General features: G+C 39.5%; 1 protein-coding gene across 1 annotated transcript in view; it reads left to right on the forward strand.

The window, feature by feature from the left end:
* Positions 1–6,403: 6,403 nt before the first annotated feature.
* Positions 6,404–15,359, forward strand: part of LOC127569212 (uncharacterized) — a 54,376-nt gene continuing 45,420 nt past the window's right edge. Inside the window, exons 1-3 of the mRNA XM_052013624.1 lie at positions 6,404–6,700; positions 9,728–9,784; positions 13,513–13,550. Coding sequence (XP_051869584.1) covers positions 6,560–6,700; positions 9,728–9,784; positions 13,513–13,550 — 236 coding nt within the window. The 5' untranslated portion in view covers positions 6,404–6,559. The remainder of the gene's footprint in view (positions 6,701–9,727; positions 9,785–13,512; positions 13,551–15,359) is intronic.

A 15,359-nucleotide genomic window follows, 5' to 3' on the forward strand; every position in this document is an offset into this window, starting at 1 on the left:
GATAATAGTACAGTGTATCAATGAGACACAGTAATTGAACAAGGTAACATTTGAAAAAATTGGTGTGGCTACAGGAAAAAATGCAATCAAAATTATTCCATTACTTATTGAACAGGATGTATATTGTGAGTGATGCCTACTCATTTCTGAAGCATTCCTAAGACTTGCTATTTTCTGATTTGGGTATTTTGTATTGTGTAACAGAACAACACAACACAATAGGCAAGCTGAGTTTTGTTGCAGCCAAATGTGTGAATTTAATTCATCCTATCTTATATTAAAAACATTTGAATTTTTTAAAGTGAACTTGCATTTCTTACATTGTCAAGTTGGTTGGTTAAAAGATAAATTGAACCACCTGAAGCTGTGACCAAGATTGCCACTGAGATGATGAAACTGTTTTATTGCATTTATAGTTGAAACATGGACCTTAATAAAGTGCAACAGGAACATAATGACTTTGTAATAAAAAAAATTGTTAAGATTATCTTAAAAATGCGAATTGTATTTTAAATATCAGATGTGTAAAATTGGTAATTATATCTGTACATTAAATGCATATTTCTTGATAAATAGTTGTTCATTTGAATTGAAACATGTACTGCTTGAAGATTTTTTTGATACAATGTTACCTGTTTATTTTGTAATCAGATTTCCTTTGTTTCAAATATCCCCACTTCAAGGAAGTCAAATCAAAAGTATATCTTTCTTCGTTTCTGGTATTACTTGAGATTAGAAATTAAACTTGAACATATTATTAATTTCATGATTTGATTCCCCAGTATGAGCTGCAGTATTTTCAAAGCTCTATGCCAATATCATCAAATTGTTGTCAATAAAGCAGGAAGCATAAAAATAAGATTACCATTATTACTCTTCCTGCTGAATTATCATTTAGGATCTGCACAAGATTAGTTGAAGATGACTCTCACAAAAAGGGCAGGCATCAGACAAGCAAGTATTGAAGAACATATAAAGGACTTGAACGTAAAGAAACAAACAGGATGCTTATTGTTTTAAATGCATAATTCCATTTGTGGCTTTGGCAGAGCAAATATTATATTCTTTCTTCTCCCTGTCCCTCGCACTGGCACACGTTCCATTCTTTTGATCAAATGCCACATAACTCTCTGATTAAGAGGTAAGGAGAGGGGGAGGCTGTGCTGGTGCTGGGCTGATGGCGATGTGCTCCAACTGAGCATCTTAAACTAGCCCAGTGCTAACATACAGTATATCCAGGACCCTAAAACCCTTCCTCCATGATAACAGCCTTTAATTTCACAAATCTTACTTCAGTGGGTCATCTACTATGTCAATGGGTACATCTGTCTCAACTGTGAGGCTTACCTCTATTTTTTGCAGAATTAATCTGCTCATAAATGGCACTGGATAATCACCTTCTTAACTATGAATACTTTGCAATCCAAGGCATAGTTAATAAAGCTAACAGAAATGTAACTAGTTGCAGGAGCATGTGCAGAAATTTATTTTCAACACTTTTGGAGAAACACATTAAGCAAATGTGCATATCCTCAACCTGCTCAATGATTCTGTGGGGGTGGGGGTGGGGGTGGGGGTGGGGGTGGGGGAGGAAATCAGACTCCTGCTGGCACCTCCCCATCCCTGCACATGGCCTTGCTCAGGAATTGCCCTGGGAAATGGGGAGGTGGTTTACTTACTGTGCTGTTAATATCTCTATGAAGGACCACACAAACACAGCTTTGTACCTCCTGTGTCTCCTTGAAAGGTAATGCTCGTCATTCACCATTTCAACCCTTCTCTCCTGCAGGTTTCTCACAGAAAAGTGAAACAGGAGGAGGGGGAAGGCAATAAAGAAAGACATCGCAGACCAAGATACTTGAGAGTCACGGCTGAATGATACTGATGTCTCTCAAATCCTGCGTTCTAGGCAAGGGCCTTCCACCCAAGTGCAATAAACCAGTGGAAACTGGAGACAACAGGAAATAACCCTTCTCCAGAACGCTCCTTGGGAAGGCTTCAGCCCAAAATTTTAATCTTCATTCGGTAAGGTGATAACTGATCTACTATGTATACTGCTTCAGATGTGCAATGTTTATAATTTTTTTATTTGATTGCCAGCTGCTTTAGATCATTGAGCTCTATTGGTTTTCATAGTTACTACTTATTGGGGTGCAGGGCTCAGGCTTATTGCATTTAATATATTAATGATTCTTTTAAAAATATATATAATTATGACTCCTCACTCTACAAGTCAAAATGAGTCATGCTTTTTAATTTGTGGCCCATTATAAATTAACAACGAGTTTGCTCCAAAGAGTCATAACCCTCTGAGAGAAAAATCTTTGCCTCACTTTGTCCTAAATTGGCAACTCTCTATTTTTAGTTCTAGATTCTAGATTCTCCCATAAGAGGAATCACGCTGTCCACAGTCACATATGTATCATTGCCAGCTTCACCAACTTTCAGAAAATAAATAATCAGTTTGAAACACCTCAATAAAGGAAAATGAAAACTATGTAATACTTTATTTTATAAGCATGGAGCTTAAAGCCAATTCAACATTTGGGGAAGTGGCTTCTGATAAATAAACTGATGTGATTCTATTTTTAGCTCAGTTGCAAAGCTGATTATGTGAACTAAGAGAAAAATAACAGATTATTTTTCCCTGTTTCCTGACCTGAGCACATTGACTTACCTTCTGGATTAGAGTTTCAAGGTGATGAGTAGCCTCCTCAAATAGTGTATTACTTAGTTATTCAACTCAAAGAGGTTGGGGATGGGGGAGAAGCGTTACAGCTGAACCTGGTCTAATGATTACCCAGAAACAACTGCAACTTCTAGGAGATGCCCTTGCACAGCAAATGGGAACAATAACACTAACCACATCCCTTCCTCAGTAAATATGGTATGGTGTCTCTAGCTTCAACTAACTCAGCACTCCTGGGCTACTTTTGGTCATTGTATCAGTTTCATTTTGTTTTTTGCAGATGTCCACAACTCAACAATAGCTTTAAACCAGAAAGTTTCAGAAATTCCAGCTAAAATTGCATAATTTTCCAAGGTTATTGGGGAGTTTTCAGCAGAACTCTTGAAGAACTTAATTCCTGGAGTACTTATGTCAGCTTGAGTTGAAAGGCAACGTAACTACCTCATTATAGGAAGCCTTGGCTCAGTTGTTTTCTATTATGTCGGAAGGTTGGGCATTCTGTTCCCCCACTCTGGAGAGCTGAGCACGTATTCTGGACTGATGGATAAGGACAGTACCAAGTGTTGTACTTAGGATGGGCCTTCTTTTCGAAGTGGCGTTAAACCGAGGTGCAGTCTATATCAGCCAGGTTAACGCACAAGTTATTTTGGCATATATTTGAAAACTAGTAGGGACACTCTCTCTGATATTGTTATCATTATTTAGGGTAGAAATTTCAGGTGGAGCAATGTTTGGAAATCTAGCAGGGGCTGAGGGTTTGTAGCGTACACTGCATGTGGCTACGTGGTTCGCCTTGAGGCATTATCCACCTTGATCCCACTGCTGCATCAGCTGATTGGTGGTAAAATTAAAATCTGGCCACCTTAGTGGTGTGGTGGCCCTTAATTAGTTATCAGTCCTAATGCTGGGTCTTGACTAGAATCATTGACCATCCCTTTGCCTCCACAAATGCTGCCTGACCGAGTTCTACCAGCAGGTTAATTTTTTCTCCTGTTTCCACCATCTGTAGACTCTTGTGTCTTGGCCCCGGGTTAGTAGCTGGAGGTCATTAATAGTTGGGGGTGAGGATGGGAAGTACAGAATTGTTGGCTCCTAGGGAAAAAAAGGAGGCTGTTCGAGGAGAATCAGAGTATCTATAAGACAGGAGGCTGGGAGAATGAAGCTCAAAGGGAAGGTAGGGAATCAATAGTTAAAAGACCAAAGAAGTGGAAATCAGAGGCTGGGGATTCTTGAAGTAGGTTCCCAAAGGAGAGGATCTCTGCTAGAGGGATTCAATGTTACAGATAAATCAAGCCGTGCATCACTCCTCTCCACCACAAATCATGTCAGACCCATTTACCCTCTCTCAATTGTCCTCAGAGGTTCCAGAGCTTTGCACTCACCATAAAGCAAGCCACCATATTCCTCATCCTACCTGATGTGTCATTCTGGCTGATGGAACTCTGCTACAGCTGCTCTATTTTTAGGATCAGCAGAGGCACCACATCCCTAACCCCATCATATTTGTCTTCCACCACGGCCCCCACGATATCGGGGGTAATATATTAGCATGGATGAAGTATTTGCTATTAGAAAACAGAAAGTCAGGACAACATTTTCAGGTTGGAAGCTGTAGCTAGTGGGGTGCCAGAGGGATCAATGCTAGAGGTTCAACTATATACAATGACTCAAATGAAGTGATTGAGTTTATTGCAGCCAATTGTGCTGCTGATTCAGAGATGCATAGGTTCAAAGTGAGAGGGAGAAGGTTTACAGGGCATCTAAGGGATAAATTTTCCACACAAAGGTATCTGGAATGAGCTGCCACAGGAAATAGTGGAGGCAGGAACAGTAATAATGTTTAAAAGGCATCCAGCCAGTTACATGAATGAGCAGGACAGCGAGGGATATGGAATTAATGCAGGCAAGTGGGATTAGTATAGATAACCATGATGGTCAGCATTGATGTGGTGGGTAGAAGGGCTGTGTTTATGTTGTATGACTGTTGATGGAAAACCAAGTTGTAAGGAGAACTCAACAAAGCTGCAAAGAAGTGATAGATAGGTTAAGCAAATGGGCAAAAATTTGGCAATGGTATCTACAGTGGGAAATGTGAGGTTATCCACTTTGATAGGAAGAATAGAAAAGCAGAACATTGTTTAAAATGAGAGAGAATAAAATGTTATACCATGCAGTTACAGGAAGAAATTAGGAAGGCAAATGCAAAGTTGATTTTTATTGCAAAAAGGATGGAGAATTAAAGTAGAGGTGCCTTGCTGCAACTGCACAGGGGCTGATGATCTCAAACTTGGTGTACTGCAAACAATTTTGGTCTCTCCTTACTTAAGTGGGGATATACTTGCATTGGAGATGGGAATCAATCTAGGGAACCTCCTCTGAACTGAGATGAAAGGGATGACATGAGGAATGATTGAGCAGGTCAGGCACATTAGAGATCAGAAAAATGAGAGATAGCCAAGGTAGACACTGAGATGATGTTTACCCTCCTAATGGGATTGAGAACTAGGGGGTATGGTTTCAGAATAAGGGATCATTCATTTAATATGGAGTTGAGGAGAACTTCTCTACTCCAGAGTGTTGTGATGGCCAAATCATTGGATATATTCAAGGATGTGATAGACAGATTTTTAGCATATAGTGTAGTCAAAGGTCATGGAGAATTAGCTAAAGCCAAAACCACATCAGTCATGGCCCTGTAGTGCTGGCCTACTCCTGCTCTTATTTCCTGTACCTTCCCCTTCAACCCTAATAAAAATTGGGGCACGTTTAAGAATGTTTCTTCAGAAAACCCAGCCTGAAAAGGTTATTGACCTGAAATGTTAAATGTGTTTCTCTCTCTCCCCACAGATGTTGCCAGATCTGTGGAGTAGTCCCAGCATTGCGAAGAGATGCGAGGTGAATTCATTCCAAAGTTTGCAGTTAGTCTGAATCTGTTATGGACAGATTTGAATCTTGAACCTTCTACTTTTTTCACTGAAATACTCATGATTAACAAGTAAGCCAACAAAAATGCCACTTTAATCTTGCAGAGGTGTGGTAACTGCACAAGCCATCGGTACCAGATCTCCGCAAGAGCAGTGCAGGCAGTCCCACCTTCCGACCCTCTTACTGCGGGCCTGAAACTTTTCCCTTCAAGTAATGAACCAATTCCCTTATGATTTTGCCTTGCTAAGCTAACCACTTGCTGAGTATTTAGTTTTTTCCCCTCATGTCATTTGTACTTCTTTTGCAAATCACCTTAAAATAGAGCCCCTTAGTTCTTGACCCTTCCACTGTTTGGAACCGTTTCTCACCATCTTCTGTGTAGACCCCACTCATTTCCAACATCTTCTGTATAGACCCCCAATCATTTTGAAGATGCCTTCTCTCAACGATCTCTGCTCCAGGGAGAACGACCCCAGCTCCTCCAAGCCAATAAAGAGAACTTCTTTTGCAACAGCCATCCCCTTCATGGGAGGAAATCTGCCGCCTTTATCTGGTCTGGCCTGTATGACACCAGAGCCACCAATGTGGTTGACTATTGAAAATCCCATGCAAGAGCCGAGCCGAGCAAGTCATTCATTTCATGGGCTATAAATTAATAATGCCCAGAGCCTGGAAAATTAATTTTAACAAACTTTTTTACGTGCTCAATTCTCGCCTGCTTTTCGTGTCCTGATTTTTGGTCGGCTCAATATGTAAATAGGAACCTGTTCCTTTAAGTGCTGCTGTTGAGAGCAGGTGCTGGAAATCTGCAAATTGTGGAAAGGCCGGCAGGGGAAATCAGATAGTGAAATGGGATCGTGGTGGAGCTGTAGACCGAACAGAACTTGAACTTCCTCTGTCGGTGCAAGCAGCGCTCGCAACCTGCTTTGTTACTTTCTTGCAGTCATGGAATTGATTTGGGTGGTGCTGGCGGTGCTCGCCTTCTACTTCGGGTTCTTGCACCGCTGCACGGGGTGCTGCACCAGACCGGTGATCCGGGAGAAGGGCAAGATGGATGGGTGGTACGGTTACGGTGTGAAAGACGTGGTGAGTGGGCCGAGCCGAGCCGAGCCGAGGCCCGGGACAGCCGCCACCTGGCCGAGCTCCCGCCTTCTCGCTCCTTTTATTAACTTTCTGTCCGTTTGTATCTGTCTCCCTGAAGCCTTTCCTATCCTCTTATCATTTGAATTACGTGCCTTCTATTTCTTCAGCCCCACCTCCCACCATCTATCTCCCCGCAGGTTCACTGCCTATCTACACCCGCAACGCGAGGAGATAAAGGCAAATACTACAAAAGGGACAAGATTTTCAGTTCCATTGCTTTTGACGCGCTTTTCGAATCAAATTCGGGAAGCGAAGCATCGTGAACAAAGGTCAAAAATGTGGAATCCCCCTGCAGTGGCTGACATTTATAGCTGCCAACCTAAAGGGGACGTCAGATGAAGCCGTTTGCTGCATTAGAATATATTTTAAAAAATTATTTGTGGAGATCTCTGCGTTAGAGAAGTTGATTTAAGTTGTTTCTCGTCTTGATTTTGTTTTTGCTCACGGGATGGCTGGTGACTGGCATTATTGAGCGTTCCTCATTCTCTTTGAGTCGAGAAGGCAGCTATAAGCAAACTTAAATTGATGGACCTGGAGTCGCATATTAAATGAAGGGCATTAGTGAACCGTATGGGTTTTCGTGACGAGCTGGTGGCATCACGGTCATCAATACAGAGATGAGATTTTTAAAAAATTATACACATATTGAATACTTTAAATTTCCCAGCTATTACAAAAGACTTTGAACTTGCATCCACGAGATTAGTGGTCCATAATTATTTTATTTTAACAACATAATTTTGTTTCTAAAAAGTTACTGTAGCATATGTTGTTATTCTCAGCACAAGCCAAATCATTTCACCTACAGTACGTCAGCCTGACTTCAGTCTTCCTTTGCGTACATTCAAACAGCTCCTCATTTCTGCAATGGTGGAATGTCTTTAAACACTTGCCTTTCTCATGGAGCTTTTCCTTTGGTTGCACCAAACTTGTAATTCTGTCTCTGAACCTTGAAATGTGATAAATCTACAACATTCAGTCACAGTCAGTTCTCTGAGTTGGAGGGCCAGCAAGTTTCGGCAAGATACGAAGGGCATCTTTCATTGGGTTGATAAACTTCTGGCAGTAGTTGGTGTTTTCCTGGGAATGTATTCCTGGGAACAGGCTGTAGAGTCAGTGCTGTGTTATGCAGCTGTTAGGGATGAATCTCGACAAAAAGCACTGCATCTCTTTCCAGATCTCCTTGCAAATGCACATTCCAGAAGTAGATGGATGGTGGTCTCGAGCCCAGTGTAGCTGACTCGAGACAGTGTTCAGTGGTTCTAAGCATCCAACAGTTTGAGAAGGATCTGACAGGGAGGGTGCTTCTCACCACCTGCCTTGCAAGGTCTTGTTGCTTGTTTGAAAGCTTTGGTGATGAGTCATCCAACAGGATCAACCATCTCTTTTACCTGCAGAGCCTTGAGGAAATTTTTTGTAGACCACTGCCTGCTTGACTTAAAGTCTGAGGTATTCTGCATACTTTTTATACGAGGGTCAGGTAATACAACGTGGTGCAACTGAATGGAAAGTTCCACAGTAACGTGGGCAAATTGCTCCTCTGGGGGAGGGATACTTGGTGTTTGGGTGCCCAAGGTCTATGCTTGGCTTGATGCAACTACACAAAGAGGTAGCCATTAGGATGAGGGCCATGTTGGGTACATTAGTCTGCCCTGCCCCCTCTGGAGGTTTGCGCATCATATTTTTGTGGGCATAGTCCATTTTTGATCTCCAAATAAAGAATGCTTGGGCCAGTGCTGTAGTGCAGTCATGGGACACAGACCACATACAATGACGCTGCGAGTACCTCACACCTTGTTACTATGTCCTTCCTGCAATCAAAAGGGAACGTTGTTGCCACTATTCAGGTTTCTGTTTCACTCTGGCTATATACTCCACTTAGTTTGTGGTGCATGCCCTGCCTTTTCCAGATTACTTCTTTCTCGGTGACTTAACCACTAAGCCACTGTTCATAGAATACACACGTAACACACCAGTGATATCCTCATGCATGTTATGTATGTGACAAAGTCTTGGTTCAATCAGACAACATTGCTGGATCCACCAAAAGCAAAGTAAATCCCCCTTCCTCGTTTAGAAATCAAAAAGTACCAATTTGGGAAAATCCAGGAATTAACGAATGAGCAAGGTGGAAAAAAAAGTCTGCACTTCCATAGTCCCGAGGATCTCTCATCCATTAAACTTCTCTGCTTGAGTGGAAAATTAGCTTATCATATCTCACTTCTTTAACTAATCCCACATTGTTGGTGACATTCTAGTAAATCAATTGTGCAATTTTCTATTGTTTTGTATATCTTTCTGAGAGTGGGGAGATTTTCTGCAGTATGCCTCCTGCTTATTTATTTAGTTGATTCTAAATGCAAAACAAAAGATCTTGTTGGTCTTTGTAATAACATCAACCCAGTTCTGCGGCTAGCTTTCATGACTTCTTTCTTGATGCCAAGAGTCTGCTATTCCATTTATTCAAGACCTTACTACTGATAATGTATTTCCTTTTGTGTTCTATTAATTAGAGTTAGATAGAGCAAGAAAGGCAGATGACAGGCTCTAGAGGAGGCATAACAACAAGTTACTGCTGATTAACCAGCTGTGCAACTAATTCTGTGATGGAAACCAACTTGTCCTGAATGATTGCCAAATGAAAATTTGGCAGGCAAAGGAAGGAAACGAGATGAGGAGGCCCAAACAGTTGTATAGGCTTAAATAAGTCCTTAATAAATTCTAAACACTGACTCAAGCTCCCAGTTATAAAGAGATCTAGAAAATTAAATTTCCCATAGATAGAATGGATGAAATTATTTTTATTGTTAAACTAAATGTTATTGGTTGTGATCCAGGTGTTGTTCATAGATTTTTTTTTAATAGCTGGGCCATTTGATTAGATTTTCAGATTAAATAAGAGAAATTGATATATTTTAAATGGTCATAAGCTTTTATTTGTACTTTTTTTCTTCCCCCACCCCCCCTCAGCTATCCATTGGTTTTTCTGGCCTTGCACTGAGAGTATGCTCGCATCTAGCGAACACAGTAAGTGATTACGTTGAAATTATTGAGAGGAAAGTGATTATTAAGGTGGATCTTTATAGCTTTATTTATCTCATTGTTATCATTGTGAAACAATATTTGCTATTAAAATAATTATCAATTTAATATTTAGTGTTGTAGCAATAATAACCTATGCTTCCTTAAATGTTCATGCAATAATCAGACAAATGTAGACTTGTGTGATAACTGTAAGTTAAAGCTGAGCCTCGGATTGATCCACTTTGTCGCAGAATATTCCCTTTGTCCCGCCAGGGAGTTCCCTATCTCCATACAATTTCCAAGGAACTATGTAGGGGAAAGCATCACTCTGCACTACTTTTGCCCAGCTTGTTCCATCCCCTATTGTAACATGCTACAAATGTTGGAAATCTGGAAAAAAAACAGAAAATGTCAAAAACACTTGAGATGGTTACGTTGTATCTGTGGAGAGAGAAGCAGAATTAATGTTTCATCAAAGTGGGCAAAGTTAGAGATGTAACAAGTCAAACCAAAAAAATGTATACTAGTGGAGATCAGTGAACTGCATGCAAGGGTAACTTTCTTTTGTTTTGTTTCATATATAACTTTTACCAGTTCTAATGAAGGGTCATCAGCTTGAAATGTTTCTATGGTTTTGATTAGATTGTGAGTAAAGTGCAGTTAACCCAAAGGAAGAAGAAATTGATGGAGGTTGTCACAGATGTGAACATTAAACATCGGCTTTTTAAGACACCTATTTAAATAAAAACATTGTATTAGCTTCCTCCTTCCCATTGAGATGAATAAGCATCTTATGAAATGAATCATTTTCAGATATGTTGCAGGCGCAATATAAAAATAAATCTCAATTTTCTTATTTAAGCAGTAAAAATGATACTATTGCTGCTCTAATTTGCCATGTTCTCTCATGTGTTCTATTTTAGAAAAGGATGTAAATATAGAATATACCCATTTTAGAGATTAGTGACTCAATGTGACAAAGTCTGTGGAGCAATTAATGGCTTGAAGTGTTAGCTTTTGATTGATGCAAGTAGTGTACTGTGTCATTATTACTAAATATAGAGTTGTTAGCAACTGATGGGTTGAAGTCTCATCTTTGTTGTCTTCATTTTCTAATCAGCTTGGGCAACTCTTTCCTACTTCTTGGAAGGATTATACTCTGAATACAAAACAACTTAAGGGCAATCTGTTGTAATTGGAAAAATCACAAGCAGGGGACTAGGGCATGATATTTTACTCTCCTTTTCCACCCACCCTTTCTGCAAGCATTAAGGATGTGCATGCAATTGTCTCTTTCAAGTACTCCTTCGAGAGCAGTTACATTTAAATTTGATGAAGGGTCTCAGCCTGAAACATCGACTGTTCATTTCCCTCCACGGATGCTGCCTGACCTGCTGAGGTCCTCCAGCATTTTGTGTTTGTTGCTCCAGATTTCCGGCATCTGCAGTCTGTCTTGTGTCTGCGTTTAAATTTCTGTTCATGGCTTTGGTCACAAGATGCTTGCGTGGAGAAATTAAACTTGAATAAGAAATAAGGTTGGGATAAAGGATGCTATGAAAATATGGCAGCGTTATTCTACATCAGGCTGGACTGTACCTGACCTGGAATGTTTGACTGCATTGTTGAAAGCCAGAGGAGAAAACATTAACATTCCACTTTCTGGCAAATATGGAAAAATTGTCATTTTGTGTTTAAAAGCTTCAAAGTCTACTTAACTTTTCCTGCAAAAACATGCTGTCTAAAAGATTATCGCAAGACTTTCTGCAAATGCTTTTTGCCTTCGTACTACTCTGTTCTCCTGTAGAAGTTACTTCCACACCTGCATTCATTTACACAGTTTTTACCGGGGTTCCTATTTAGTTTAAAATGATCTGTAAGGCCCTTGTGAACATTTTGTTATATGAAAGGCACTTGTGGCCCCTCCTGAAAGCCACCATATTTTTCAATGGTAGTTTGTTGTAATCTGGATTCCCTGCTTTATACTCTACACCAAGAAGCAACAGCTATAAGGATATTAATTCCATTTGTGGCATGGGGCAAACTAGGGAGAAGCCCCATGTCACAGATATTGCTCCACAGTGAAATTATACAGTAACAAATCCGTAAGTGTAGATGGCATCTCACAAAACAAAGCTGTATGCATTTAGTGTGGAGATTTGTGAACTGTAGCTAGGGGTAACTTTCCATTCTGGCTGGACTCTTGGCACAGAGCCACATCCATTGGAATTGCTCTTTGGAAATTTGTTTAAATTAATGGTTGGAAAATAACATGTTCCTGAATTTCTGATGTGTGCTCTAAGGTGGCCGAGACTCTCCATTAAGTATGAAACTAAAATTGCTTCTTTCCCTTATTTTGAATTTGGGGTTGTGAAGTTGATGAAAGAATATTTTAAGTAAAAGAATGATGTGTTCTTATGTAGAACAAAGAGCTTACAATAGCAGAGCCTTTCCTTTTTCTTCAAATTGTAGGTTGCGTTGATTCAGTAAATAATTACAATGTCTCCTAAAGAAATGACCTTCATCTCTCCTGTCAGGGATACATTGACTCTGGTCGAGACCTGTAAGGGCTATGTTTTTTTTAAATGATGTTTTTAGTTTTATCATCTAGAATAAATTGACAATATTCCTCAAAAAAAAAATCATTTTTAATTAACTAGAAGAAACATTTGGAATGAGCATTTGTTCCAAACTCTAACGTAAATGTTGCTTGGAATGGATGTGCTGTGTTTTACATAATCTCCCGTGTCATTTGACTGGTCTAGGAATAAGCCAGATGACAGAAATAATGACAGATGTGAAAATGCCTTAGTGAATTATTTGATCATCTGACCTGGCTTGACCGAGCTTTCTGCAGTGTAACTCAAGTTTTTATATTAAAAGTGCCTTTCAGAGACTCAGGACAATGGGTTGGTTTGTATTATGCTGATCTTATGAATACCCAGAATAAATGTGCTCATTCCAGTCTATTTTTTTTAGAGCAAACACATTGAGGACTGCAATAACATGCTAGTGTTTTGTTATTTAAAAAAAAACTCTCGTGTTGAAAATCTGCAATGATTTATTTTCCCCCTCTAATATTTGTTTCAGAAAATATTAAGCTATTTAATATAGAATTATAAAACAAAGGGTTATAATTGTTATTTGTAGTAATCTGATAAATTTAACTTCAGCCAAGTCCTGTTGGTATCAGATAACATTTTATTTTGTTCCTGAAGTATTTGCATAGCTTTGGGGACATGATGGAACAATCTTCTTATTAACCTTCTTATTTTTGATTGAAGATTTTTTTTAAAATGTGAATGGCCAGGGGTCAATTAGCTGCTGGAGACACAAGAGACTGCAGATGCTGGAATCAGGAGCAACAAACAATCTGCTGGAGGAATTCAGCAGGTCAAGCAGCATCTGTGGGAGGAAAGGAACTGTTGACTGACTCAGACTCTTAGTCCTGATGCAGGGTTTTGATCCAAACCATCAACAGTTCCTTTCTCCCCACAGATGCTGCTTGACCTGCTGAGTTCCTCCAGTAGATCATTTATTGCTTCAATTAGCTGCTTTTTTCCCCCCAAAAAAGTAGCTTTATATAAGTGGCACTAATAAATCAATATTGCTCACAAACTCTTCCCTTAACCCCAAAAAATGTGCAATATGGCTGTCACTTCCCACAGCAAACATTTTAATGGTTTTTCAAAACAAATTGTAGAACTAATGATGTATTGTGCGTTTATTTTCAGATCTTTGGGCAACTGATCTTAATGCCACTGATCATGAGGTACAGTATTGGTACATTAATCCTTCAGTACAGACAACATGGCCACTGACATCACTCTGGTCTAGAATTTGCCGTAACTACGTGCCAATCATTAGACATGAATGGAATAGGGCAATTTCTGTAAGCTATTCATAGTATTAGCTTTCTGAAAGAGGGAGATCAAAATTGTGCAGCTTTCTCTTGAGGGCATTTAGTTGTATGTATACGGGGCAAGCAACTGTGTACCTCCTTAACCAATTGAGATTGAATTTTTAATGAGCAGTGCAGATTGTGAACCAGAAAGTAAAAGTTAGAATAGTGAATTTGCTGTCAAATCGGGTACAAAAAACAAAATACTGATGGAAAGAAACTGAATTATGAAGGAAAAAAGTGAACATTTATTATGTTTTTTATATATAATGGTATTTTAATAGCTGTAGGAGGTGGACTTTATGCTTGTAAAAGCTGATTTTCAGTGCTAGTCTGTTTTGCAGCAATTAAGATTTTACAATATTTTTAGGTACATAAACTGAAATAAGCTTTTATTTTCTATACCAAGTTTACTTTATATCTACAGTGCAAGTACAGGAATTTTATGATGTTCAATGAATATCATTGATAAGTCATTGAGTAATACAGTGTGGAAATGGGCCCTTTGGCCCAACTCGTCCATGCTGACCAAGGTACCCACCTAAGCCGGTCCCATTTGCTCGCATTTGGCCCATATCCCTCTAAGCCTTTCCTATCCATGTACTTATCCAAATGTCTTTTAAATATTGTTATTATATTTACCTGAGCTATCTTTTTAGGCAGCTCGTTCCATATACGCATGACACCCTGCATGAAAACGTTGCCCTTCAGGTCCCTTTTAAATTTCACTTGCCTTAAACCTCTCTAAGTTGGAAGGCAACATGCTGCATTCAGCATGCTGCGTTCAGTGGTAAAAGGTTTGTTTCAGATGGCATCTTCCAGATTTTTGGGTTTAACCACATGTCACCCGATTGCTTTGATGATTCATTTTTTTTCCTCCAGTTTCTCTCAAAAATTGTAATGAGGTCTTGGGAATTGAGAAAGTCAAAAACCCCTTAAGTGGCTGGTTTCCAAAAAAAAATTACACCTACTTCCTAAGTATGCTTACATTTATTAAAAATTTATTTGCCAGTAAAATCGTTCATATTAACTGGCTTACACTATTAATTAGCATATGCAGGTCACTTGGTTTGCTTTCTCATTGTTGTCTGAACTCACCCACACCCACCCCAACTTGCTCATCCCATATGGCAAGTGTAAGGTTCTTGAGCTGTTACTTCAAGTGACTGTCTAATATTGTATTCAATTGTTCCGCTTCAAACTCTCTTCCAGTCTTTGTTCAAGTCACTTGTAACTATAATCCACATGGTTGTATGTTTATCCTGGAACTCCACCAATAAATTCATTGATACTTGTGAAAGAAAATGTTTATAGATACAAAAGTATTCAGTTCATGAGGTTACTGTCTTTTAGGCATACTTTCACTTAGCTGTACCATGGAAATTGTAGTATGAAAGGGATGTTTAATTTGTTTAGCTTATCTCCTAAATAATAGAGGTGTCTAAAACTAGAGGGCATAGGTTTAAAGAGGGGGGGGTGAGATTCAAAGGGGATCTGAGGGGTACATTTTTCATACAAAGAGCAGTTGGTATCTGGAATGAGCTGCTAGAGGAGGTGGTGGAGGCAGGAACAGTAACAGTATTTGCGAGCATCTGGATAGGTGTTTGAGTGAGCAGGGCATAGAGGGACATGCAGGCAAATGAGATTTTATAGATAGTCCTGATGGTCAGCATAGATGTA

The sequence above is a fragment of the Pristis pectinata genome, chromosome 4 (assembly GCF_009764475.1).
Source record: "Pristis pectinata isolate sPriPec2 chromosome 4, sPriPec2.1.pri, whole genome shotgun sequence".
Taxonomy (NCBI): domain Eukaryota; kingdom Metazoa; phylum Chordata; class Chondrichthyes; order Rhinopristiformes; family Pristidae; genus Pristis; species Pristis pectinata.